This window comes from Bufo bufo, chromosome 1, assembly GCF_905171765.1.
Source record: "Bufo bufo chromosome 1, aBufBuf1.1, whole genome shotgun sequence".
NCBI classification, from domain to species: Eukaryota; Metazoa; Chordata; class Amphibia; order Anura; family Bufonidae; genus Bufo; species Bufo bufo.
Genome location: NC_053389.1, coordinates 298,057,080 through 298,082,803, shown reverse-complemented (window position 1 = coordinate 298,082,803; position 25,724 = coordinate 298,057,080). Strand labels below are relative to the sequence as shown.

Here is a 25,724-nt window from a genome sequence, read left to right as displayed (position 1 = left end):
ACTTTAAGCGTCATTTACACAACTGTATCAAAGGTCCATTTTTCCCTACATGTTTTAGCTTAAAACAGGACTGGATGCAGAAAATAGGGGGAAGGAAAACCTTCTGAGACCAAACAATGGTGTCAATGAATCCTCCTGCAAATATAGGCCTGCCACAAGGTTTTTGTATAGATTTGTTTTGTATAGATTGATGAATACTAGAAGAAGAAATCCTTTACTGGTTCTAATATTATATATAATGAAACCTTAACATGACTTTCTCTTCAGAAACCAATGAGTTTCAGGAGGGATCAAGTTTTCATACTGTCACAAAGATGCTACTCCTCTGTTATATTCATATAAAATATATTTCCATAACCCTTTTCACATTATAAGAATATTCCAAGGTTATATCATCCTGATAAGACACTAAGAAAGCAGACATGCAACAATGAGGCCTCCATGGCAAAACATGGAATGGCCAAAAATCCACAAGGACATGGAAAGCTTATAGATATTCTGATTTCCACTCAGTCTTCATCTTCTCTCATTGTTTTCCTTTCCCCTTGCTCACTCTTGACTTCTCTCTCCCCCACCCATCATCGGAGGTGGGCTCCTTGACTGCTAGGTCTCCCAGCAGATTCTATGCCTGCAAGCCTGTCAGTTACTGCCACTTATGGAATGAATTAATATCAAGTCTTAATCCATTACAGAACAAAGTTCAGAGGTTTGCATGAAGACATCTCCTCTACTAAACATGTCAACATCACAATGTGGTTACAATGGATTCTCAGCCAATAACATACAGTAGACAATGCAGACAGACCTAGCTATGACTTACTTGTGACAGCTATGTTGATTTCTCCTGTCCTTGGAGTGATCTCTCCCTCATGTGGGAGCTGTGATATCGCAGAAGAGCGTAGAGATTCCAGAATCAGCGATCCCTCATCCACTGTGTCGCTTGGTGCAGTTCCTCGTGAAGTTGGTTGACTCCTGGTGAGTCGCTCTACATCAAATGCTACATTATTGCTGCATGGCACATTAGTCTGGAAAAGAAAAAAAATATACAAATTTATCTTTTTTCGGACTAGCTCAACATCAGAGAGATGTAAAAAGGACAAATAACCAGAACAAATGAAAATCAAGAACCAATATGACAAAAGAAGAGAGGACCCCGTCTGGTAATATCAAACCAAATTTATATTTCTAACAGGTATAGCTCTATGCTTGACATTCTCACCAATATTTTAATTAAAAAAGGGTATTTCTCTACAAATGCCCTTTTAAATTCAAATTAGCACATATGCTGCAGTCTGTACAATCCTGACGGCTGGCAAATATGCAAATATACATAGCAAGGTGGGCTAAAAACATATGTAATACACAGACAGCCACCCTACTGGCATCATCATGGGTAAGAGACTTATGGTATAATGGGGCAGCAGGTCTTCACAGCATCTTACTTTATGGCCTTCCACTCATCAATCAGAACTTGGGCATACCAAACATCCATTCTTTCCTTCAGAAGTTTCTAGTATATTCTTTGAATGTACTTTGCTCATATGTAAAGTGTTTTGCTGCAGTTCTTCTGCAGACATTCAAGTCCATAGAAGGAGAACGTTATCATTTACCAGACATTTTTCAAATAAGGTTGACTTTGCCAGGTTAATAAAACCAGTGGTTCAATGTACTGGAAATGAAGAGAAAGGACCCCGGCACAAGAATACACAGCAGATGCGGCGGGTTGAGCCATGTAATTAGGCCTAGACTACTCATTCTATCTTCTTCTCATCTCTCAGGATGTGCCCTGTGTGGTGCTCAGGTATTTATATATTCCTGCTGCCTTCCCTGGCTTTGATGTGTGAGAGATAGATTAAGCACTCTTATCCTCTGCAAAGCTCATCCAAGATGCTCCTGAAATAGAAGACTGGTCTTATAGGGAGACAACTGCCAGGGCCTGGTGCAGCCCTCACAACAAGAAACAAAGGGATAGATCACTACTTTTTTTGCTTTGTGTGTAGCGTGATAATATACCAGTAATGTAAGATGCAGTCCTATGTAAAATTGCCTTGTTACATCACCATATGCGCCACCTAAGCACTACTAGTTATTAAACAACCTATCATACATCCATAGTTTGCATATAAATAAGTGAGGAGGTGGAGACACTGTGGAAGAAAGCAATTCTGGGAGATTTCAGCTCTGAAGCCTTTACAATTAAGAATATAGCTTGTGGCTATACTAATTGAATTATGTAACACTATACATAATGCAATGTATTTACAAAGATACTCATTTTTTATGTAGCCCAAATCTTTTTCTAATATAGGTAATGTATAGTTGCAGGGGGGAGGGGCAGTATTTCTTTACAAACAGTCCGCCATGATTATGATACATGCCCAATCTAAGATGTTTTTTTGCTGTGACACGGCATTCTTTCACAACTTATACGTGGCCACTGTATGTGTGTTGTACAATGGTGACAATTTGATAATATACAGCTCTTTACTATAGCATATAGAGCTTCATATGCTCTAATGGCTGTTTTTGTGAAACTCATCCTTTCATGGGGAACATGTCACTGGAATAATGACCCATTGCTTAAATCACTTCTTTTTTTTTCTTTAAGAATTTGTGATTTTTTTCTTTTTAGAAACTTTTCCATGTCCCTATCTATATTTAAAAACGAATTCTAAAATCACCCTGGCCACTAGACATAAAATATGTCAAGATTTCCTGTTCTTTGACAGCAGTCACATGGGCCAAAGATACAATGGACAGCAGGGGACCCCAATGAATTCTATGGGAGAGTTTTCTAGGCATGCTCTGTGTGTTCAGGAGGGAGAAGGTAAGCTGTGATATTACCGGTACCTATTGTGAGAGGTGTTATCTGTCATTGTAATTCTGCCTGTGATGATAATGCCATGGCTACTGAAAAATAAACCCAAACAGAACACAGGAAGTCTCAAAATATTATTATGACTATTGGTCAGTGTGAAAACTGCACAATTTTAGATTTAATATTTTTTTTAAGGGAACCCATCATGTTGAACATGGTGTCTGAGCTAAAGGCAGATTATAGATTCATGAAAAAAGATTCAGTAAAACTTGTATTTCAGTCATCTAAATCCCAGCTCATTCTGGGCTTTGAAATCCAGGAGGCGGTCCTATCACTGATTGACTGTCTTCCCTCTATGACTGTGTATACACACATAGATGTCAGTCACTGATAGGACCGCCTCCTTGACTTTAAAGCCCAAATGAGCAGGAATTTAAATGTATAAAATACAAGTTATACTAAATCCTTTCCCATAAAACTATATATCACTCTGCTCCGCTCCTCCTGCTCTATAACATGCTGCCTGAAGTTTACAGTGAATTTTCTTGGTGACAGGTTCCTTTTAAATATAGATAGCGACATTGATAATTCAAACAAAAATCACCAAAAATTTAAACAATAGGTCAATTTCTGATGACACGTTCCCTTTAACCGCTTAAGGTGTACAGGTACGCCCTGATGTCAGAGTCCTTAAAGACACAGGGTGTACAGGTACGCCCTGTGTATTTCCGATCACCGCCGCAGGCACTCTGCGACAATGCCGAGGGGTAGGGGTGCACCGAAATGAAAATTCTGGTCCGAAACCGAAAATTCAGTATGCCCTTGACCGAAAACCGAAACCGAAACTGCCTTTTTGCCCAAATACTTTTAACCCCTTAAGGACATAGGACGTACCGGTACGCCCTATTTCCCGAGTCCTTAAGGACCAAGGACGTACCGGTACGTCCTAACTTTTAAATCGGGATTCCGGCGCCCGAGGGGTTAAACGGAACGGGATTTCGGCTGAAATCCTTCAGCCGGCATCCTGTGACAACGCCAGGGGGGGTGATGTGACCCCCCCGTGTCGGCGATCGCAGCAAACCGCAGGTCAATTCAGACCTGCGGTTTGCTGCGCTTTTTGCAGTTTCTGATGCCCGCGGTCCCTGACCGCGGGGATCAGAAACTTTTGAGTGCCTATAATCTATATTTTTCACCCCCCCCTGCATGATTTGATGGGGGGGGTGTCGCAGGCGGTGGGGGCGTTGCGGGAGGCAGGCGGTGCGGCAGGCGGGATCGCGATCCCCCGCCCGCCTCCCCATGAATGATCGTTGGCTTCTAGTGGTTATACCAGGGTGCCAGCACATTGCTGGCACCCTGGTATAAACGGCTGACATCTGTGCAGATGTCAGCCGTTTAACCCTTTCCATACCGCGGTCCGTACGGACCGCTGTATGGAAAAAGTTATCTGTCATCGGTCAGGGAGCTCCCTCCCTCTCCATCGGGGGGCTGCTGTGCCTTTGCAGCCCCCCGATGGAGAGGGAGAGAGCCCCCAGAGAGCCCCCCTTAGCCCCGTGCTTACCCTTCTCCGTCTGCGAAGTTCTGAGCAGACGGGGAGGGTTCCCATGGCAACAGGACGCCTGCTCAGGCGTCCTGCTGTCCATGGTGCTGAACAGATCTATGCTGAAAGCATAGATCTGTTCAGTGTAAGTAAAATACAGTACAGAACAATATATATTGTACTGTACTGTATTATACAGACATCAGACCCACTGGATCTTCAAGAACCAAGCGGGTCTGGGTCCAAAAAATGTAAAAAAAAAGTGAAAAAAGTTAAGATAAAAAAAACACATTTATCACTGAATAAAAATTAAAAAAATAAAATAAACTACACATATTAGGTATCACCGCGTCCGTAACGACCTGATCTATAAAATGGTCATGTTACTTTCCCCGCACGGTGAACGCCATAAAAATAGAAAAATAAAAACTATGAGAAAATTGAAATTTTGCCCACCTTACTTCCCAAAAAAGGTAATAAAAGTGATCAAAAAAGTCGCATGTATGCCAAAATAGTACCAATCAAACCGTCATCTCATCCCGCAAAAAATGAGACCCTACTCAAGATAATCGCCCAAAAGCTGAAAAAACTATGGCTCTTAGACTATGGAAACACTAAAACATGATTTTTTTTTGTTTCAAAAATGAAATCATTGTGTAAAACTTACATAAATAAAAAAAAAGTATACATATTAGGTATCGCCGCGTCCGTATCGACCGGCTCTATAAAAATATCACATGACCTAACCCCTCAGATGACCACCGTAAAAAAATAAAAATAAAAACAGTGTAAAAAAAGCCATTTTTTGCCATCTTACGTCACAAAAAGTGTAATAGCAAGCGATCAAAAAGTCATATGCACCCCAAAATAGTGCCAATCAAACCGTCATCTCATCCCGCAAAAAATGAGACCCTACTCAAGATAATCACCCAAAAACTGAAAAAACTATGGCTCTTAGACTATGGAGACACTAAAACATTTTTTTGGTTTTAAAAATTAAGTTATTGTATAAAACTTACATAAATAAAAAAAAATGTATACATATTAGGTATCGCCGCGTCCGTGACAACCTGCTCTATAAAATTACCCCATGATCTAACCTGTCAGATGAATGTTGTAAATAACAAAAAAAAAAAACGTGCCAAAAAAGCTATTTCTTGTTACCTTGCTGCACAAAAAGTGTAATATAGAGCAACCAAAAATCATATGTACCCTAAACTAGTACCAACAAAACTGCCACCCTATCCCGTAGTTTCTAAAATGGAGTCACTTTTTTGGAGTTTCCACTCTAGGGGTGCATCAGGGGGGCTTCAAATGGGACATGGTGTCAAAAAAACCAGTCCAGCAAAATCTGCCTTCCAAAAACCGTATGGCATTCCTTTCCTTCTGCGCCCTGCCGTGTGCCCGTACAGCGGTTTACGACCACATATGGGGTGTTTCTGTAAACTACAGAATCAGGGCCATAAATAATGAGTTTTGTTTGGCTGTTTACCCTTGCTTTGTAACTGGAAAAAAAATATTAAAATGGAAAATCTGCCAAAAATTTGAAATTTTGAAATTGTGTCTCTATTTTCCATTAAATCTTGTGCAACACCTAAAGGGTTAACAACGTTTGTAAAATCAGTTTTGAATACCTTGAGGGGTGTAGTTTCTTAGATGGGGTCACTTTTATGGAGTTTCTACTCTAGGGGTGCATCAGGGGGGCTTCAAATGGGACATGGTGTCAAAAAAACAGTCCAGCAAAATCAGCCTTCCAAAAACCAAACGGCGCACCTTTCACTCTACGCCCTACTGTGTGCCCGTACAGTAGTTTACGGCCACATATGGGGTGTTTCTGTAAACAGCAGAGTCAGGGCAATAAAGATACAGTCTTGTTTGGCTGTTAACCCTTGCTTTGTTAGTGGAAAAAATGGGTTAAAATTGAAAATTAGGCAAAAAAATTAAATTCTCAAATTTCATCCCCATTTGCCAATAACTCTTGTGCAACACCTAAAGGGTTAACAACGTATGTAAAATCAGTTTTGAATACCTTGAGGGGTGTAGTTTCTTAGATGGGGTCACTTTTAGGGAGTTTCTCCTCTAGGGGTGCATCAGGGGGCTTCAAATGGGACATGGTGTCAAAAAACCAGTCCATAAAAATCAGCCTTCCAAAAACCATACCGCGCACCTTTCCCTCTACGCCCCGCTGTGTGGCCGTACAGTAGTTTACGGCCACATATTGGGTGTTTCTGTAAACGGCACAGTCAGGGCAATAAAGATACAATCTTGTTTGGCTGTTAACCCTTGCTTTGTTAGTGGAAAAAATGGGTTAAAATGAAAAATTAGACAAAAAAATTAAATTCTCAAATTTCCTCCCCATTTGCCAATAACTCTTGTGCAACACCTAAAGGGTTAATAATGTATGCAAAATCAGTTTTGAATACCTTGAGGGGTGTAGTTTCTTAGATGGGGTCATTTTTGGGTGGTTTCTATTATGTAAGCCTCGCAAATCGACTTCAGACCTGAACTGGTCCCTACAAATTTAGTTTTTGTAAATTTCTGAAAAATTTCAAGTTTTGCTTCTAAACTTCTAAGCCTTATAACATCCCCAAAAAATAAAATATCATTCCCAAAACAATTCACACATGAAGTAGACATATGGGGAATGTAAAGTCATCACAATTTTTTGGGGTATTACTATGTATTACAGAAGTAGAGAAACTGAAACTTTGAAATTTGCAAATTTTTCCAAATTTTTGGTAAATTAGGTATTTTTTTGTGCAAAAAAAAATAATTTTTTTGACTTCATTTTACCAGTGTCATGAAGTACAATATGTGACGAAAAAACAATCTCAGAATGGCCTGGATAAGTCAAAGCGTTTTAAAGTTATGAGCACTTAAAGTGACACTGGTCAGATTTCCAAAAAATGGCCTGGTCCTTAAGGTGAAAATGAGCCCGGTCCTTAACCACTTCCCATCTGGGCCCTTTGCCCCCTTCCTGACCAGGCCAAATTTAGCAAAACGGACATATCTCACTTTATGTGGTAATAACTTTGGAACGCCTTTTTTTATTCAAGTCATTCAGAGATTGTTTTCTCGTGACACATTGTACTTCATGATAGTCATAAATTTGAGTCAAAATATTTCACCTTTATTTATGAAAAAATCCCAAATTTACCCAAAAATTTAAAAAAATCGCAATTTTCTAAATTTCAATTTCTCTGCTTTTAAAACAGAAAGTGATACCTCATAAAATATTTATTATTTAACATTCCCCATATGTCTACTTTATGTTGGCATCATTTTGGAAATGTCATTTTATTTTTTTAGGACGTTAGAAGGCTTAGAAGTTTAGAAGCAATTCTTCAAATTTTTAAGAAAATTGCCAAAACCCACTTTATAAGGACCAGTTCAGGTCTGAAGTCACTTTGTGGGGCCTACATAGTGGATACCCCCATAAATGACCCCATTGTAGAAACTACACCCCTCAAGGTATTCAAAACCGATTTTACAAACTTTGTTAACCCTTTAGGCGTTCCACAAGAATTAAAGGAAAATGGAGATCAAATTTTTAAATTTCACTTTTTTGGCAGATTTTCCATTTTAATCAATTTTTTTCTCTAACACATCGATGGTTAACAGCCAAACAAAACTCAATATTTATTACCCAGATTCTGCAGTTTACAGAAACACCCCACATGTGGTCGTAAACTGCTGTATGGGCACACGGCAGGGCGCAGAAGGAAAGGAACTCCACATGGTTTTTAGATGCCATGTCCCATTTGAAGCCCCCTGATGCACCCTTACAGTAGAAACTCCCAAGAAGTGACCCCATTTTGGAAACTAGGGGATAAGGTGCCAGTTTTATTAGTACTATTTTTGGGTACATATGATTTTTTGATCATTCAATATAACACTTTATGGGGCAAGGTGACCAAAAAATTGGTTGTTTTAGCACAGTTTCTATTTATTTATTTTTACAGCGTTCACCTGAGGGGTTCAGTCAAGTGACATTTTTATAGAGCAGATTGTTACGGACGTGGCGATACCTAATATGTATACTTTTTCTCATTTATTAAAGTTTTACACAATAATAGCATTTTTGAAACCAAAAAATTATGTTTTAATGTGTCCATGTTCTGAGAGCTATAGTTTTTTTATTTTTTGAGAGATTTTCTTATGTAGGGGCTCATTTTTTGCGGGATGAGGTGACGATTTTATTGGTACCATTTTGTGGGACATACGCGTTTTTGATCACTTGGTGTTGCACCTTTTGTGATGCAAGGTGACAAAAATTGCTTGTTTTGACACAGTTTTTTTTATTTATTTTTTACGGTGTTCATCCGAGGGGTTAGGTCATGTGATATTTTTATAGAGCTGGTTTTTACGGACGCGGCAATACTAAATATGTCTATTTTACTTTATTTTTACTTTACATGTGAAACTTTATTTTATTTTATTTTTTCAACCCTTTATTTTTTTTTTACACTTTTCGTCCCCCATAAGGTCATACAAGACCTCTGGGGGACATTTGCTTCACTTTTTCTTTTTTTTTTTCACAGTTGATTTCTCCTGTAACTGGGGCTGAGATAGTAGCCCCAGTTACAGGACAAATGCACCCCTATAGAGGCTGTACAGCAGCAATCCTGCGCTGTACAGCCTCACAGCAGGGCTGATCGAGGTCTCTGAGAGACCTCACACAGCCCCTGCACTCTCCGGTCCCGGCGGTCACATGACCGCCGGGCCGGAACAGGAAGCGCACAGCGCTTCCTGCTCTGCAGACACAGCGCTCGGTGAGCGCTGTGTCTGCAGCGATCGTGAAGGCAGGGACACCTGGGCACTGTCCCTGCCTTGTCTTAGGGTTGCCCTGCTGTCACTGACAGCGGGCAACCCGATCAGCAGCTGCACGATTAGCGTGCAGCTGCTATTTCTGACAGGACGTTTTAAAACGTGCTGTCAGAAATAGACGTCCACATAGGACGTTTATATCCTATGGGCGGACGTGAGGCGGTTAAGGGGTTAAAATACTTTTTTTTTAATGATTTTATTAATAATTCTTTTTCATGAATGAAATTCATCTGTGGGTGGCGCTGTTATGGAGAGGGGGATCTGTGGGTGGCGCTGTTATGGAGAGGGGGATCTGTGGGTGGCGCTGTTATGGAGAGGGGGATCTGTGGGTGGCGCTGTTATGGAGAGGGGGATCTGTGGGTGGCGCTGTTATGGAGAGGGGGATCTGTGGGTGGCGCTGTTATGGAGAGGGGGATCTGTGGGTGGCGCTGTTATGGAGAGGGGGATCTGTGGGTGGCGCTGTTATGGAGAGGGGGATCTGTGGGTGGCGCTGTTATGGAGAGGGGGATCTGTGGGTGGCGCTGTTATGGAGAGGGGGATCTGTGGGTGGCGCTGTTATGGAGAGGGGGATCTGTGGGTGGCGCTGTTATGGAGAGGGGGATCTGTGGGTGGCGCTGTTATGGAGAGGGGGATCTGTGGGTGGCGCTGTTATGGAGAGGGGGATCTGTGGGTGGCGCTGTTATGGAGAGGGGGATCTGTGGGTGGCGCTGTTATGGAGAGGGGGATCTGTGGGTGGCGCTGTTATGGAGAGGGGGATCTGTGGGTGGCGCTGTTATGGAGAGGGGGATCTGTGGGTGGCGCTGTTATGGAGAGGGGGATCTGTGGGTGGCGCTGTTATGGAGAGGGGGATCTGTGGGTGGCTCTGTTATGGAGAGGGGGATCTGTGGGTGGCGCTGTTATGGAGAGGGGGATCTGTGGGTGGCGCTGTTATGGAGAGGGGGATCTGTGGGTGGCGCTGTTATGGAGAGGGGGATCTGTAGGTGGCGCTGTTATGGAGAGGGGGATCTGTGGGTGGCGCTGTTATGGAGAGGGGGATCTGTAGGTGGCGCTGTTATGGAGAGGGGGATCTGTGGGTGGCGCTGTTATGGAGAGGGGGATCTGTGCACTGTTATGGAAAGGGGATATGTGCACTGTTATGGGCATAACAGTGCACAGATCCCTTTCCCCATAACAGTGCACAGATCCCTTTCCCCATAACAGTGCACAGATCCCTTTCCCCATAACAGTGCACAGATCCCCCCTCCCCATAGCAGTACCATAGACCGATCCCCCTACCCATAACAGCCCCGGCCCTGCTGCTCACAGCATCACTCACTGCATCTTTATTTTACCTTACAATCGTGACGCTCCAGTAACAACTCTGCAGGCAGAGCGGAGGGCGGCGTAACGTCACTTACTCACGTGACGCACCTGCTCCGCCCACTTTATGAATGAAGGAGGTGGAGCAGGCGCGTCACGTGAGTAAGTGACGTTACGCCGGCCTCCGCTCTGCCTGCAGAGTTGTTAGTTACTGGAGCGTCACGATTGTAAGGTAAAATAAAGATGCAGTGACAAAGTAAACCGCCCGCCCGCAGATGGTGGGTGACAAATCCCACACCCCATATTTTCGGCCGATATGTAACAATATCGGCCGAAGTGGATTAGGTGCATTTTCGGCCGATATTTTCGGCTGCCGGAATTTCGATGCACCCCTACCGAGGGGGGTCCTGTGACCCCCTTGTATCGGCAATCGCAGCAAACTGCAGGTCAATTCAGACCTGCGGTTTGCTGCGTTTCCAGGGCATTCGGGTCTCCGGTGACCCGATAACCCGAAATAGGATCGTGATTAGTGGTGTGATAATACACCACCAATTACCATCCTTAGATCCTGAGAGGAGGTGGTGACATCACCTCTCAGGATCGCATCCTATTGGCTGGACGGGCAGCTCTGCTCTCCCCCTCCACACTGGTTCCGTGGAGCCAGGAGAGAGGAGCCTGTCCGTCCACCTCTGAGCCCAGCACCCCCACGTGAGCCACCATAGTGCCATCTGGCACTTAAAAGTTCGCAGGGAAAGGATAGATTAGGCAGGGAGACTGAGGGATAGTTTTAGGGAAAAAAGTTTTTTTTGGACTGTGTCTGGGGTCCACAGCACACTGCGACCCTAGACCCCCAGGGGTGCTGCAACTTGCCCCCCTGCCCTCACATTTATTTTTTTGTGTGCGTACGCTGACTGTGGCGCCACTCTTAGCGCATCGCCCACCCCACCGCTGATCAGCGAGTTTGAATGTTTGTTTGTTTTTCAAATTTTTGGGGCTTTTATTTTTTTTAATTTTGTTTAAAAAAGGGAACATGAACACCCATTCCCCCACACACACGCCCACTAAATAAAGTTTTACACACACTCCCCTATGGCCCGCCAGACTTTCTCGGCCGAGGAGGCATGCGCCCTGCTTGTCTCCGACTCCGAGAGCCCCAGTGAGGACGAGGATGACCGCACTTTCCTCTTGTCATCCGCGTCCTCCTCATCATCTAGTGATGAGCCCTTAAGGTGGCGGAGACGCCGCCAGGGGACCCCGTGACCCACACTAGTATGAGCAGCCCTGGGGCTCGTACTAGTTTTCCAGCCCACCAGATAAGTCCACCTGAGCCCCCTACCGGTGAACTTGTCTGGTGTACCCCAGAGGATTTTGAGCCAGTGATTCATGACTTTGTTGGCCAACCAGGAATCCAGATTCGCACAGTGGGCTTCACTGAATATGACTTTTTTTTTTTTTTTAGTGACCACTTTGTTAATCTGACGGTGGAGCAAACGTACTTGTTCGCCCAACAGTTCATTGCTCAACACCCGGGCTCCTTTTTGGCTAGGTCTGGTGGCTGGACTCCGGTCAGTGCAGCCGAGATGAGGACGTTTTGGGGCCTCGTGCTGCACATGGGCCTAGTCAAAAAACCCAGTGTCAGGCAGTAGTGGAGTGGGGACGTCCTCTACCAGACCCCACTCTACTGTATGGCCATGACACTTTCCCGTTTTGAGGCCATTCAGGAATGGCTGCATTATGCAGATAATGCAGCATGTCCCCCCCGAGCTGATCCTGCCTATGACCGCCTGTACAAAATCAGGTCGGTCATCGATCACTTCAGGGCCAAATTTTTGGAGGCCTATGTACCTGTAAGGGAGATCGCTGTTGACGAGTCTCTCATTGCTTTCAAAGGGAGACTCATTTTCCGTCAGTATGTTCCCTCTAAGCCGGCGAGGTATGGCGTGAAGCTGTACAAACTTTGTGAGAGTACCTAATGGTACACTTACAAGTTTCGTGTGTACGAGGGGCGAGATTCCCATATTGAACCCCCAGAATGTCCCCCCACTCTGGGTGTTAGCAGGAAACTTGTGTGGGACCTTATGCGCCCACTGCTAGATAAGGGTTACCACCTGTACGTGGATAATTGTTATACTAGTATCCCCTTGTTCCAGTCCCTTGCCGCCAGATCCACGTCCGCTTGTGGGACCGTGCGTAAAAATCAACGCAACCTCCCTACCCACCCCCTCCAGGTACCTATCCCCAGGGGTAAGACCCGTGCCCTTACCAGTGGAAACCTGTTGTTGGTCAAATATAAGGACAAGAGTCCTTGTACTGTTCACAATTCACGGTAACTGTATCACCCCTGTCCCTGTGGGAGGTACCGCGGCAACGGTCCTCAAGCCCGATTGTATCGTCGACTACAATCAGTATATGGGAGGAGTTGAGCTCTCTGATCAAGTCCTCAAGCCATATAACGCCATGCGCAAAACCCGGGCATGGTACAAAAAAGTTGCGGTCTACTTGGTACAGGTTGCCTTGTACAACTCTTTTGTGCTGTCCCGGAGCGCTGCCAACACAGGGAAATTCCTGCAGTTCAATGAGGCAGTCCTCAAGGCCCTGATCTTTTCTGACCGGGAAAGAGCAGGTCGGAGTACCTCGGAGGCGCCCGGATCGTCCCTGGCCAACATTTTCCAGGTGTGGTCCCCCATACTGGAAAGTGACGGTCCCAAAAAAAGTGCAGAGTATGTCACAGGAGGGGGGATATGGAAGGACACCACCACTCAGTGTGACACGTGCCCCGATCATCCGGGCCTCTGCATTGACAGTTGCTTCAGGGAGTACCAGACTTCCATGGAGTACTAAATTTATAATCCCATTCCCCAATTTTAATTCTATTTGGCCACAGACAATCGCCCAAAAAAAAAATATATATGGCTCTCACACTAAGGCCTCATGCACACGACCGTAGTGTGCATCCGTGGCCGTTGTGCCGTTTTCCGTTTTTTTTTCACGGACCCATTGACTTTCAATGGGTCCGTGGAAAAATCGGAAAATGCACCGTTTTGCAGCCGAGACCGTGATCCGTGTATCCTGTCCGTCAAAAAAATATGACCTGTCCTATTTTTTTGACGGACAACGGTTCACGGACCCATTCAAGTCAATGGGTCCGTGAAAGAACACGGATGCACACAAGATTGGCATCCGTGTCCGTGATCGTAGGTTAGTTTTTATACAGACGGATCCGAAGATCCGTCTGCATAAAAGCTTTTTCATAGCTGAGTTTTCACTTCGTGAAAACTTAGAACCGACAGTATATTTGCACACAGAGGCGTTCCCATGGTGATGGGGACGCTTCAGGTTAGAATATACTAAAAGAACTGTGTACATGACTGCCCCCTGCTGCCTGGCAGGTGCTGCCAGGCAGCAGGGGGCAGTCCCCCCCCCCCTGTAGTTAACACATTGGTGGCTAGTGCGGCCCCCCCCCCCTCCCTCCCCTGTAGTTAACTCATTGGTGGCCAGTGTGGCCGGCCCCCCTCCCTCCCTTGTAGTTAACTCGTTGGTGGCCAGTGGGCCTTCTCCCCTCCCTCCCCCCTCCTAATTAAAATCTCCCCCCTATCATTGGTGGCAGCGGAGTGTACCGATCGGAGTCCCAGTTTAATCGCTGGGGCACCGATCGGTAACCATGGCAACCAGGACGCTACTGCAGTCCCGGTTGCCATGGTTACTTAGCAATTTGTAGACCCATTATACTTACCTGCGAGCTGCGATGTCTGCGTCCGGCCGGGAGCTCCTCCTACTGGTAAGTGACAGGTCATTCTAACATAGACGGTATATTCTAACATAGAGGCGTTCCCATGGTGATGGGGACGTTTCAAGTTAAAATATACCATCGGATTGGAGAAAACTCCGATCCTATGGTATATTAACTCCTGACTTTACATTGAAAGTCAATGGGGGACGGATCCGTTTGAAATTGCACCATATTGTGTCAACGTCAAACGGATCCGTCCCCATTGACTTGCATTGTAATTCAGGACGGATCCGTTTGGCTCCGCACGGCCAGGCGGACACCAAAACGACTTTTTTTTCATGTCCGTGGATCCTCCAAACATCAAGGAAGACCCACGGACGAAAAAACGGTCACTGACCACGGAAAAACGGAACCCGTCTTTGCGGACCGCAAAAAAATACGGTCGTGTGCATGAGGCCTAAAACAATTTTTACTAAATTATTTAATATTATATTATTTAATATTATATTATAGTGTAAAACCTAAATAAATGTAAAAAAGTAGACATATTAGGCATTGCCGCGTCCGTAAGAATCTGCTCTATAAAAATAACACATGACCTAACCCCTGAGATGAACACAGTAAAAAAAAAAAAATATGTAAAAAAAAAAGCAATTTTTTTGCTCACCTTACTTAACAAAAAGTGTAATAGCAAGTGATCAAAAAGTCATATGCACCCCAAAATAGTGCCAATAAAACCGTACTCTTATCCCGCAAAAAATTAGCCCCTACCAAAGAAAATCGGCTAAAAACTAAAAAAAAATTGACTCTCAGACTATGGAGATACAAAAAAGGATATTTTTGTGTAAAACTGAAATAAATTAAAAAAAAGTAGACATATTAGGTATCGCCGCGTCTGTAAGAATCTGCTCTATAAAACGGTGACAAAACAGCTACTTTTTGCCAAATTTTCCATTTTAATAAATTTTTTCCGTTAACAAAGCAAGGGTTAACAGTCAAACAAAACTCTATATTTATTGCCCCGATTCTGTATTTTACAGAAACACCCCATATGTGGTCGTAAAATGCTGTATGGCCAAACGGCAGGGCTCACAAGGAAAGGAACGCCATACAGTTTTTGGAAGGCAGATTTTGCTGGACTGTTTTTTTTGACACCATGTCCCATTTGAAGCTCCGCTGATGCACCCCTAGAGTAGAAACTCCATAAAAGTGACCCCATCTAAGAAACTACACCCCTCAAGGTATTTAAAACTGATTTTACAAACTTTATTAACCCTTTAGGTGTTCCACAAGAGTTATTGGCAAATGGAGATGAAATTTCAGAATTTACATTTTTTGTAACCTTGCCTCACAAAAATGTAATATAGAGCAACCAAAAATCCTATGTACCCTAGAAATAGTCCCAACAAAACTGCCACCTTATCCCGTAGTTTCCAAAATGAGGTCACTTTTTTGGAGTTTCTACTCTAGGGGTGCTTCAGGGGGCCTTCAAATGGGACATTATGTAAATAAACCAGTCCATCAAAATCTGCCTTTCAAAAACCATATGGTGTTCCTTTCCTTCTGCGCCCTGCCGTGTGCCCGTACAGTAAACGACAAAATTAGGGCAATAAATATTAAGTTTTGTTTGGCTGTTAACCCTTGCTTTGTTACTGGAAAAAATTGATTAAAATGAAAATTTGCCCAAAAATTTGAAATTCTGAAAATTTCATCTCCATTTGCCAATAACTCTTGTGGAACACCTAAAGGGTTAACAAAGTTTGTAAAATCAGTTTTGAATACCTTGAGGGGTGTAGTTTCCAAAATCGGGTCACTTTTTTGGAGTTTCTACTCTAGGGGTTCATCAGGGGGGCTTCAAATGGGACATTGTGTAAATAAACCAGTCCAGCAAAATCTGCCTTCCATTACCATATGGTGTTCCTTTCCTTCTGCGCCCTGCCGTGTGCCCGTACAGTAGTTTACGACCACATATGGGGTGTTTCTATAAACTACAGAATCAGGGCAATAAATATTAAGTTTTGTTTGGCTGTTAACCCTTGCTTTGTTACTATAAAAAATTGATTAAAATGAAAATTTGCCCAAAAATTTGAAATTCTGAAATTTCATCTCCATTTGCCAATAACTCTTGTGGAACACCTAAAGGGTTAACAAAGTTTGTAAAATCAGTTTTGCATACATTGAGGGTTGTAGTTTCTAAAATTGGGTTATTTTAGGTGGTTTCTATTATGTAAGCCTCACAAAGTGACTTCAGACCTGAACTGGTCCTTAAAAAGTGGGTTTTGGAAAATTTCTGAAAAATTTCAAGATTTGCTTCTAAACTTCTAAGCCTTGTAACGTCCCCAAAAAATAAAATTGCATTCCCAAAATGATCCAAACATGAAGAAGACATATGGGGAATGTAAATTAATAACTATTTTTGGAGGTATTACTATGTATTATAGTATTATTTTTCAAAATTTTTGGTAAATTTGGTATTTTTTTTATAAATAAATTTTTTTTTTTTTTACTACATTTTACCAGTGTCACGAAGTAAAATATGTGACGAAAAAACAATCTCAGAATGGCCTGGTAAAGTAAAAGCGTTTTAAAGTTATTCACACATAAAGTGACACTGGTCAGATCTGCAAAAAATGGCCTGGTTCTTAAGGTGAAAATGAACCCTGTCCTTAAGGGTTTAAGGACTGTGCTCTGTAGTATTAGCAACAAAGTTTACAAAAAAATGTCAAATATTTCACCTATTTTGTCGGATAGCCATAAAGTACATGCAAACATTTACTACTATGGTTGGCACAAATTTCATGGTAGCAAACATTCTAACATTAGTTTGAATGGGAAGTTATATCTCTTTAACCCTGTTGAAGGGGTTTGCTCATCTCATACATTGAGATACACTGAGGATATGCCAATGCCTGATAGGTCCGGGTCCCAGAGGTGAGACCCACACCTATCTCTAGAACAGCGCCTGCAAAGTGAAGAAGGGCACACTGCGCATGCACGGCCACCCTCCATTCATTTCACCTAATGACATGGAACATTTTCTTAATGTACAGTACAGACCAAAAGTTTGGACACACCTTCTCATTCAAAGAGTTTTCTTTATTTTCATTACTATGAAAATTGTAGATTCACACTGAAGGCATCAAAACTATAAATTAACACATGTGGAATTATATACATAACAAACAAGTGTGAAACAACTGAAAATATGTCATATTCTAGGTTCTTCAAAGTAGCCACCTTTTGCTTTGATTACTGCTTTGCACACTCTTGGCATTCTCTTAATGAGCTTCAAGAGGTAGTCCCCTGAAATGGTTTTCACTTCACATGTGTGCCCTGTCAGGTTTAATAAGTGGGATTTCTTGCCTTATAAATGGGGTTGGGACCATCAGTGGCGTTGAGGAGAAGTCAGGTGGATACACAGCTGATAGTCCTACTGAATAGACTGTTAGAATTTGTATTATGGCAAGAAAAAGCAGCTAAGTAAAGAAAAACGAGTGGCCATCATTACTTTAAGAAATTAAGGTCAGTCAGTCAGCCGAAAAATTGGGAAAACTTTGAAAGTAAGGGCTATTTGACCATGAAGGAGAGTGATGGGGTGCTGCGCCAGATGACCTGGCCTCCACAGTCACCGGACCTGAACCCAATCGAGATGGTTTGGGGTGAGCTGGACCGCAGAGTGAAGGCAAAAGGGCCAACAAGTGCTAAGCATCTCTGGGAACTCCTTCAAGACTGTTGGAAGACCATTTCAGGGGACTACCTCTTGAAGCTCATCAAGAGAATGCCAAGAGTGTGCAAAGCAGTAATCAAAGCAAAAGGTGGCTACTTTGAAGAACCTAGAATATGACATATTTTCAGTTGTTTCACACTTGTTTGTTATGTATATAATTCCACATGTGTTAATTCATAGATTTGATGCCATCATAGTCATGAAAATAAAGAAAACTCTTTGAATGAGAAGGTGTGTCCAAACTTTTGGTCTGTACTGTATGTCGGATATTCCAACAAAAATTACTGTACTTGGTTTAAAAAAAAATTATGGGTTGCCACACTAGACCAGGCATCCTCAAACTGCGGCCCTCTAGCTGTTGCAAAACTACAACTCCAAGCATGCCCGAAGAGCCTACACGTATCAGCTTACAGCAGGGAATTGTAGGAGTTGTAGTTTTACAACAGCTAGAGGGCCGCAGTTTGAGGATGCCTGCACTAGACAAAGAATTGTGGCACCAATCTGTTATATAAAGTAACAGCCATGCCAGTAAAAAGATAACGTGAACAGTTATTATCTCCTATCAATGGGCGGGATATATTACGCAGCAAGTGTACAATCAGTTCTTGAAACTAATCCGTTGAAGTGTAGGAAAAATGGGCAACTGTATGATCTGAGGGACAGGGTCTGGTGTGCGAATACCTACCAATAGTGGCCAAAAAAGGAAAACCAGTGAACGGGCAACAGGGTCATGACCACCCAAGACCCATTGATAATCATGGGGAGTGAAGGCTAGCCCATAGAAGAGCTACTGTAGCACAAATTGATGAAAATGTAGTTAAAGATGACCTCTCACCGCTCCTGACTGTCTTAGTAGTTACTTGCATTCTCTGTGTCATAACAATTCTGGAGGATGCTTTATTATGACTCTGTGTTGTGCCATTTTTCAGCAATTCTTGCTAGAAGTGTAAGGCTAAAGGTACAGATGGGAGTTATTAGTGTGTGTGTGGGGGGGACACTGGTAGCCTGGCTGGATAGTGTCAGATTGTGCCAATACACAACCCAACTAGTAACTCCCATATGTACATTTAGCTATAAACTTCTAGCAAGAATAGCAAAAGGATGGCACAAGACAGAGTAATAAGAATAGTTGCTCCAGAATTGTTTTTAAACAGAGAATGCCAGTGCCTTCTCAGACAGCTGAGGTGTTGGACCTCCACCGATTAGATACTGATGACCTATCCAGAGGAAAACTCTTTTAATGCTGGTTGTGGTAGAAAAGTGCCTAAACACACATGGGGCTGTGTAGTCACAGTGCCAATGATGACCCCTGCCCCCACTTGCAGGACTTAAAGGATCTGCTATTAGCCTTTAGAGGTCTTGTTGAGTCCATGTCTCTATCCTCCGGAAGTCCGTGCACCTAAGCTGAAATCTACACCAGCTTTGAGCTGCCGTATAGTTCAATCTTCATTTACAGAAGAAAACTGGTGTAAAGATAAATGTGCCGGGCCTACTGACACTACCCCCTTCTGAGAAAGTGGAGATGGCAGTGTAGATTTAGTCACATATAAAATATTTTCAGACACAGGTTTTGCAACTTTTTTCCACCAGAAACTGGCATAGGGAGATGATCAATCTCCCCCAATGTATTTTCTTTTTAGATACTTGACATAATTGTGCAGCACAGAAGCACTTACTGTAGCTAGCATGTTATAAAGGTTTCCTACATAGCTATGGAAAGCTATTCAGTGCAGAAGACAGGATCTGCGAGTCTCTGGAGAAGGGAACTGCCTGAGGCAAACAGCGTAAAGCAACATGCCCAAGGTCACCAGGAGAGAGGACAGTAGAATTCATATTGAGGAGCAATGATTCAAGTGTCTTCTGTCTGAGTGGTCAGGTATGGCCGTCTGTTCCTCTACTACTGCTGTATACTGCTGTACTAAGACTGATATGTGAGCAGCCTGCCTAGGACATCTGACATTCAGCTTTCTCATAAACATCCAATGACTTTGTTCAAACCTGCAATGTAAGGCAAGCCAGCGATGGATGCGTCACAGCATAATGTGCGCTTCTGTCCGGCATTTGTGATATAATGGGTGACATAGAGGAAAGAAATGGCTGAATGGACCTTTTTAACACCCGGATAAAAAATGACAATATAATATACATGTACTTTTGTACGTGATCATAGGGGGGAATACTTTGTGCGCTCATTTCATCTGTGGGATTGTCCTCCTTGAAGGGATGTCTAGGAATTTTGTACTTACGGCTTATCCTCAGGAGAAGCCATCAATAACAGATCTGTGTAGCTTCTATGCTAAAAGTCGTCACTGGAACTACACAGCACGAATTCAGTTCAATAGGAGCAGCGCTGCACTTACCAGCTCCATCCACCATACAACAGACGGCGCTGTGTAATCCAGCGCTGACCCTACATGGTACAGGTTGATCTGTGAGGGTGCGGGATGCTGGACCCCTGCCAATCCGATATTGGTCACCTATCCTGAGGACAGGTCATCAGTGTCAAACTCCTGGTCAACCTCTTTAAATCTCAAAACTTGGCTTGGAACTTTCAATTTTCTTTACAAAAATAAAATCAAATAAATAATACTATTATACTGAAATAATAATTTTACAAACAGAACTCAAGTGTATACAAAAAATTTATGGCTGTAAAAATGCTAACAATCTCTGCTCGCTGTCAGTGAATTGGAACAATCCCCAGAGATATACTGCCTGTCCAAAAAAAAAAGTCACCACCTGAATTTAACTAGGCAAATAGTTATGAGCCTCCTATTGGATAATTACTGCATGGGTGATTAGCTTTCAGCTGCCAATAAGTTATTTAACCCCAACTGTGCAGTAAGTTGCTTCTCATTTCTAAAAGAACCATCTCGAAAGACACATCTCGTGGTCGTGGAAAAGATGTTAGTCTGTTTGAGAAGGGTCAAATCATTGGCATGCATCAAGCAGAGAAAACATCTAAGGAGATTGCAGAAACAACTAAAATTGGGTTAAGAACTGTCCAATGCATTATTAAAAACTTGAAGGATAGTGGGGACCCATCGTATTCGTGGAAGAAATGTGGCGGGGAAAAAATCCTGAATGATCGTGTCTGGCGATCACTTAAACGTTTTGTGAAATCAAATCGAAGAAAAACAACAGTAGAACTCAGGGCTATGTTTAATAGTGAAAGTAAGAGCATTTCCTCATGCACAATGCGAAGGGAACTCAAGGGATTGGGACTGAACAGCTGTGTAGCCGTAAGAAAACCACTAATCAGTGAGTCAAACGGAAAAAAAAAGGCTTAGATTTGCTAGGGAGCATAAAGATTGGACTGTGAAGCAATGGAAGAAGGTCATGTGTTCTGATGAGTCCAGATTTACCCTGTTCCAGAGTGATGGGCGCATCAGGGTAAGAAGAGAGGCAGATGAAGTGATGCACCCATCATGCCTAGTGCCTACTGTACAAGCCTGTGGGGGCAGTGCTATGATCTGGGGTTGCTCCAAGAATGAGGTCAGCTGACTACCTGAACATACTGAATGACCAGGTTATTCCATCAATGGATTTTTTCTTCCCTGATGGCACGGGCATATTCCAAGAGGACAATGCCAGGATTCATCGGGCTCAAATTGTGAAAGAGTGGTTCAGGGAGCATGAGACATCATTTTCACACATGGATTGGCACCACAGAGTCCAGACCTTAACCCCATTGAGAATCTTTGGGATGTGCTGGAGAAGGCTTTGCGCAGCAGTCAGACTCTACCATCATCAATGCAAGATCTTAAGCCAGGCTTAAAAATGGTCCCAGCAAGTGGACCGAAACGTCGCACGGGTGAATAAAGGATCCCACTTTTTTTCACCTATTGGAAGTGCTGCGGTGTGTATATAGTACTAAACTAGAAGGATATAAGAGATTTGAAACACGATGATCTGAATGTTCAGATAGCTGCTTAGAAAACGTTTGGCATTGTCACTTCCAATACTGCATAGCAGGCCTACGGGCTTATAGCCATATGCACCAGAGGTGGACTGGCCATAGACCTCACAAGGAAACTTTTATGGTATTGCTGGCCTGCCTACTCGTTGGTCCTGTCTTCTGTCAATTTGGACCTGCCTACAACATGGTGCCAGTTTTAGTTTTTTTCCAGGGCCACTTTAAGTTCCCAGTCTGCCCCTGACAAACACTTTTGGTCCAGCTACCATAGAAGGGAAGATGGTGGATCATATCCAATAACATACTGTATGATGGATTTCTAATGGAGTCTTTAATTATTTTTTAGTTCCATCATCTTGGAGAAAACAACAAGGGAATGGCCAACAAACTTTTATACTCTTTAAAGGAGGTATTAAGTCCTCAATCATAGTACTGTATTATAGCTCCATAGTGCCTCAAAATTGTTCATAATATGGCACCCATAGGAGTCTACAGTACCTCTTTATAACACAGGGTATTTATTTTAATTTTTTATCAATCCATCTGATTCCATAGTATGATGGTATTCAACCATAAAAGTACTGCCTTCTTTTGCTTCTTTGCCTAACTGCCACTTTATGATCCTTCTATGCTTGTTTGTCATGACATACCACCAAGGATGCACCAAGCATTTGCAGCACCTTGTGTGAAATGGCGTTCTCACCGAGTGTGCTTCACAGTGGGTGTAGTTTCAGCATATGAGTATTATAGACCCACCGCCATTATTTCTGTCCAGAAAAGCAGAAGGGTAAAATCAAACTGGCAGATGAATACAATTGGCCAAAAGAAAATAAAACACCCAGGACTACAGCTGAGACTGTCTTTTCTGTCGTTGGATCTATTCAGCTTTCATTGATTCCATTCCGGTGTAGTACATGTCACTCATCTTCAACCTACTGCTGCTGTTCTTCAGACTTTTAGCAGGGGTTGTAGGCCTCGAACTTGGCATTTAATCCTATTCTTCCAAGCACACTGAACACAGTAATCCTTCAGGGTAAATCGAGATGACTGCTAATCTTTGCAGGAAACAACTTGTCCTACTGCCTCTTATGAAGAAGTGCTGCATAATTTTGCTCTTAAGCACAGCTCTCAGGCGTACTTTAAGACACTGAAGGGCCTTTGCGGCTGGATCTGTGCTAATGTTGGATTTTGCTAGGCCTCTCTGTCCAGTTTTAACTCTCAACCGGTTTACTTCTCCTCTCATGCTTCATTAGTCATTAGACAGCTTGCTTAATGGCTCCACATTTAGGAAGAAATAGAAATGTAAGGTCAAATTATGGATTATGTAATGTACTTCAGGGGGAATGTTGCTATGCCAATAAACAGACATATATATATATATATATATATATATATATATATACACACACACACACACACACACACACACACACACATACACACTACTTACAAGGTAGGGATATTTGGCTTTCGGATAAAATTTATGGAAAACTTAAAAACTTCACGCTGCAGCGATATTATATCATGAAAGTAGGGCATTTAAGTAGAAGCATGCAATGGTGATTTCCTCATCTCAAACTATTTATTGAAACTAAAGCATACAACAGTGGTGGGTATACCCCCACAAACATATCAATGTCTCAATAACTTATCATGTGGCCTTGAGCATCAATTACAGCTTGACAAAGACGTCTCATGCTGTTCACAAGTTGACTTATTGTCTGCTAAAGCATAGCATCCCACTCTTTTTGAAGGGCGGCCACCAGGTCATTGAGGTTCTAGGGTACAGAGTTAAGAGCCTCTACACAGCGACTCAGCTGATCCTATAGATTTTCAATGGGATTCAGATCTGGAGAAAGTGCAGACCACTCCATTTGAGGTACCCCAGTCTCCAGCAGCCGTTCCCTAATGATGCGACCTCGATGAACTGGCGCATTGTCGTCCATACAGAAGCACAATGACTGAATTAATGATGTCACTGTTTCATTCACAAAGTGTAGTTCTCTAGGTTATAAATAAATAAATAAATATATACATATATAACTTTATACTATCTACTATGGGACAAAACCACATCCATCCTTCACCTCCGGCAAAGCTTCAGCTTGCTGTACCAGCCCTGTATCTAAATACATGTTCTGGTAGCACCCCTGGCCACCCAGCTATACCTTTAACTACACTAAGCACAAACATTTCTGTAGACAACTTCAGTCAATGGCATGGCCAATATGAGTTCAATGTACGTACAGTATAGCAAACCTCAAAATATGAGGTTCACTTTATTATTTGATACTATACATTTGGACAGAAGCAGTTCTCCTGGAATCCTCCAAACCAGATCCATCTATCCAACCATGCAGACATTCTACAAATACCACTGGAAATCTAGGGGTCCCAGACCATTAGGAAGGATCCACATGTGATTATAGACACTCCATTGTGGATGTCCAGTGGTAAATCGACAGTTTTGCAACAAATCTGTGCATCTGAACTTGGCTTTATAATCCTGTTTCTATCCCGTAGAGTCCACTTGCAGTAATATCCTCTAGGTGGGGAGTTCTCTGGGCCTGAACAAGCACCCTATAAACATAAGCAGAAGCTCCTGGAGAGATCACATTGTGTTTCCAGGGGAAGAAAAAATTAGAGAAGACAAATCATTTCAGTGTTCAGTGTCTTCTGGAAACAAGCGCCCTGCACATTTGCCATTGGCAGGCAGTGGTTTGTGACTACTATTTGAGCATTTTCAGGACGTTTCTTCATCATGTGATGGATGGATGTTATTATTCAGAAGCTGTAATATATGGCTGGTAAGCAAAAGGCCCAGAAAATGGGAATCTCCACACTACAAACCAATGACCTTCCCAACACTCTACAGGCTCTGACGACAGCAATTACTGCAGAGATCTAGTGACCAAAGACCAGTGATTCCAGGACATCTGTGGTGCTGCAGGGACCAACAACAATTCCAAGTGGGCTTTGCTGCGTTTTACAGTGCTGCAATTAGGATCATGGTACTGAAGAGCTAAACTACCGATTCCACAGCTCCAGTGCTGTTGCTTATCTTGCAATTGCAGAGGCAGTGCTCACAAGATCATAGCGACGAAAGAGTACATCATGGACATGGAAGCTTCCCATGACTTAAAATATAACCAACACTTTTACATTTGGGTGAACCTATACTTTATACCGACAACTGTTTCTTTAGTTCCATAGTGTCAATTAGCCATGGAAATGTTCAAATGGCTATGGGCTAAAGGTTAATGCACTTGGCCATTACCGTAGTATCTTATAGGGAACAATTTTTCAGCACAGTAGCAGGAGATATAGGACTTCCAGACATCTGGTGGCACTTATGTCCAGAGGAAAAAAAGAACAGAAAAATCCAATCTGTAGAGGAATATCAAAATAGAAAAATCCATTCTGTAGAGGTCAAAGTAACACACAAACTTAGAAGTTGATTTATATATTATTCAAGAAAGTCCTAGTTTGCACAGTAACTCCTATTTTCTATTTTCCTTCAGGCAGAGTCTAACTATGATGTAGAACGCAGTAACAATAAATGGAATAAAAAAGCTTCAGTCAGATGCTATAAAGCAGTCAAACTATGCTATTTTTGTGTTAAAATTTAATGCTATGCCTAAGATAAAAACAGAAACAAAATGGGTTAAACCCTGAACCACCCTAAGGCCTCTTTCACACGGGCGTCCCGAATTTTCTCCAGATGCGTCGCGTGTGCATTGCGGGAAAACCGCGCGAGTGGGCACGCAATTGCTGGCAGTTTTGACTGTGACTGCGTTCCAATGTTCAGTTTTTTCCGCGCGAGTGCAATGCATTTTGCACGCGCGTGAGAGAAAACTGAATGTGGTACCC

At 42.8% G+C, this 25,724-nt stretch overlaps 1 protein-coding gene across 3 annotated transcripts in view; it reads right to left on the bottom strand.

The window, feature by feature from the left end:
- Positions 1–25,724, bottom strand: part of RNF130 (ring finger protein 130) — a 259,424-nt gene that overhangs the window by 45,852 nt on the left and 187,848 nt on the right. For all 3 annotated transcript variants that reach the window (XM_040440821.1, XM_040440813.1, XM_040440828.1), the window contains exon 7: positions 821–1,025. In XM_040440821.1, the coding sequence (XP_040296755.1) occupies positions 821–1,025 (205 nt within the window). The remainder of the gene's footprint in view (positions 1–820; positions 1,026–25,724) is intronic.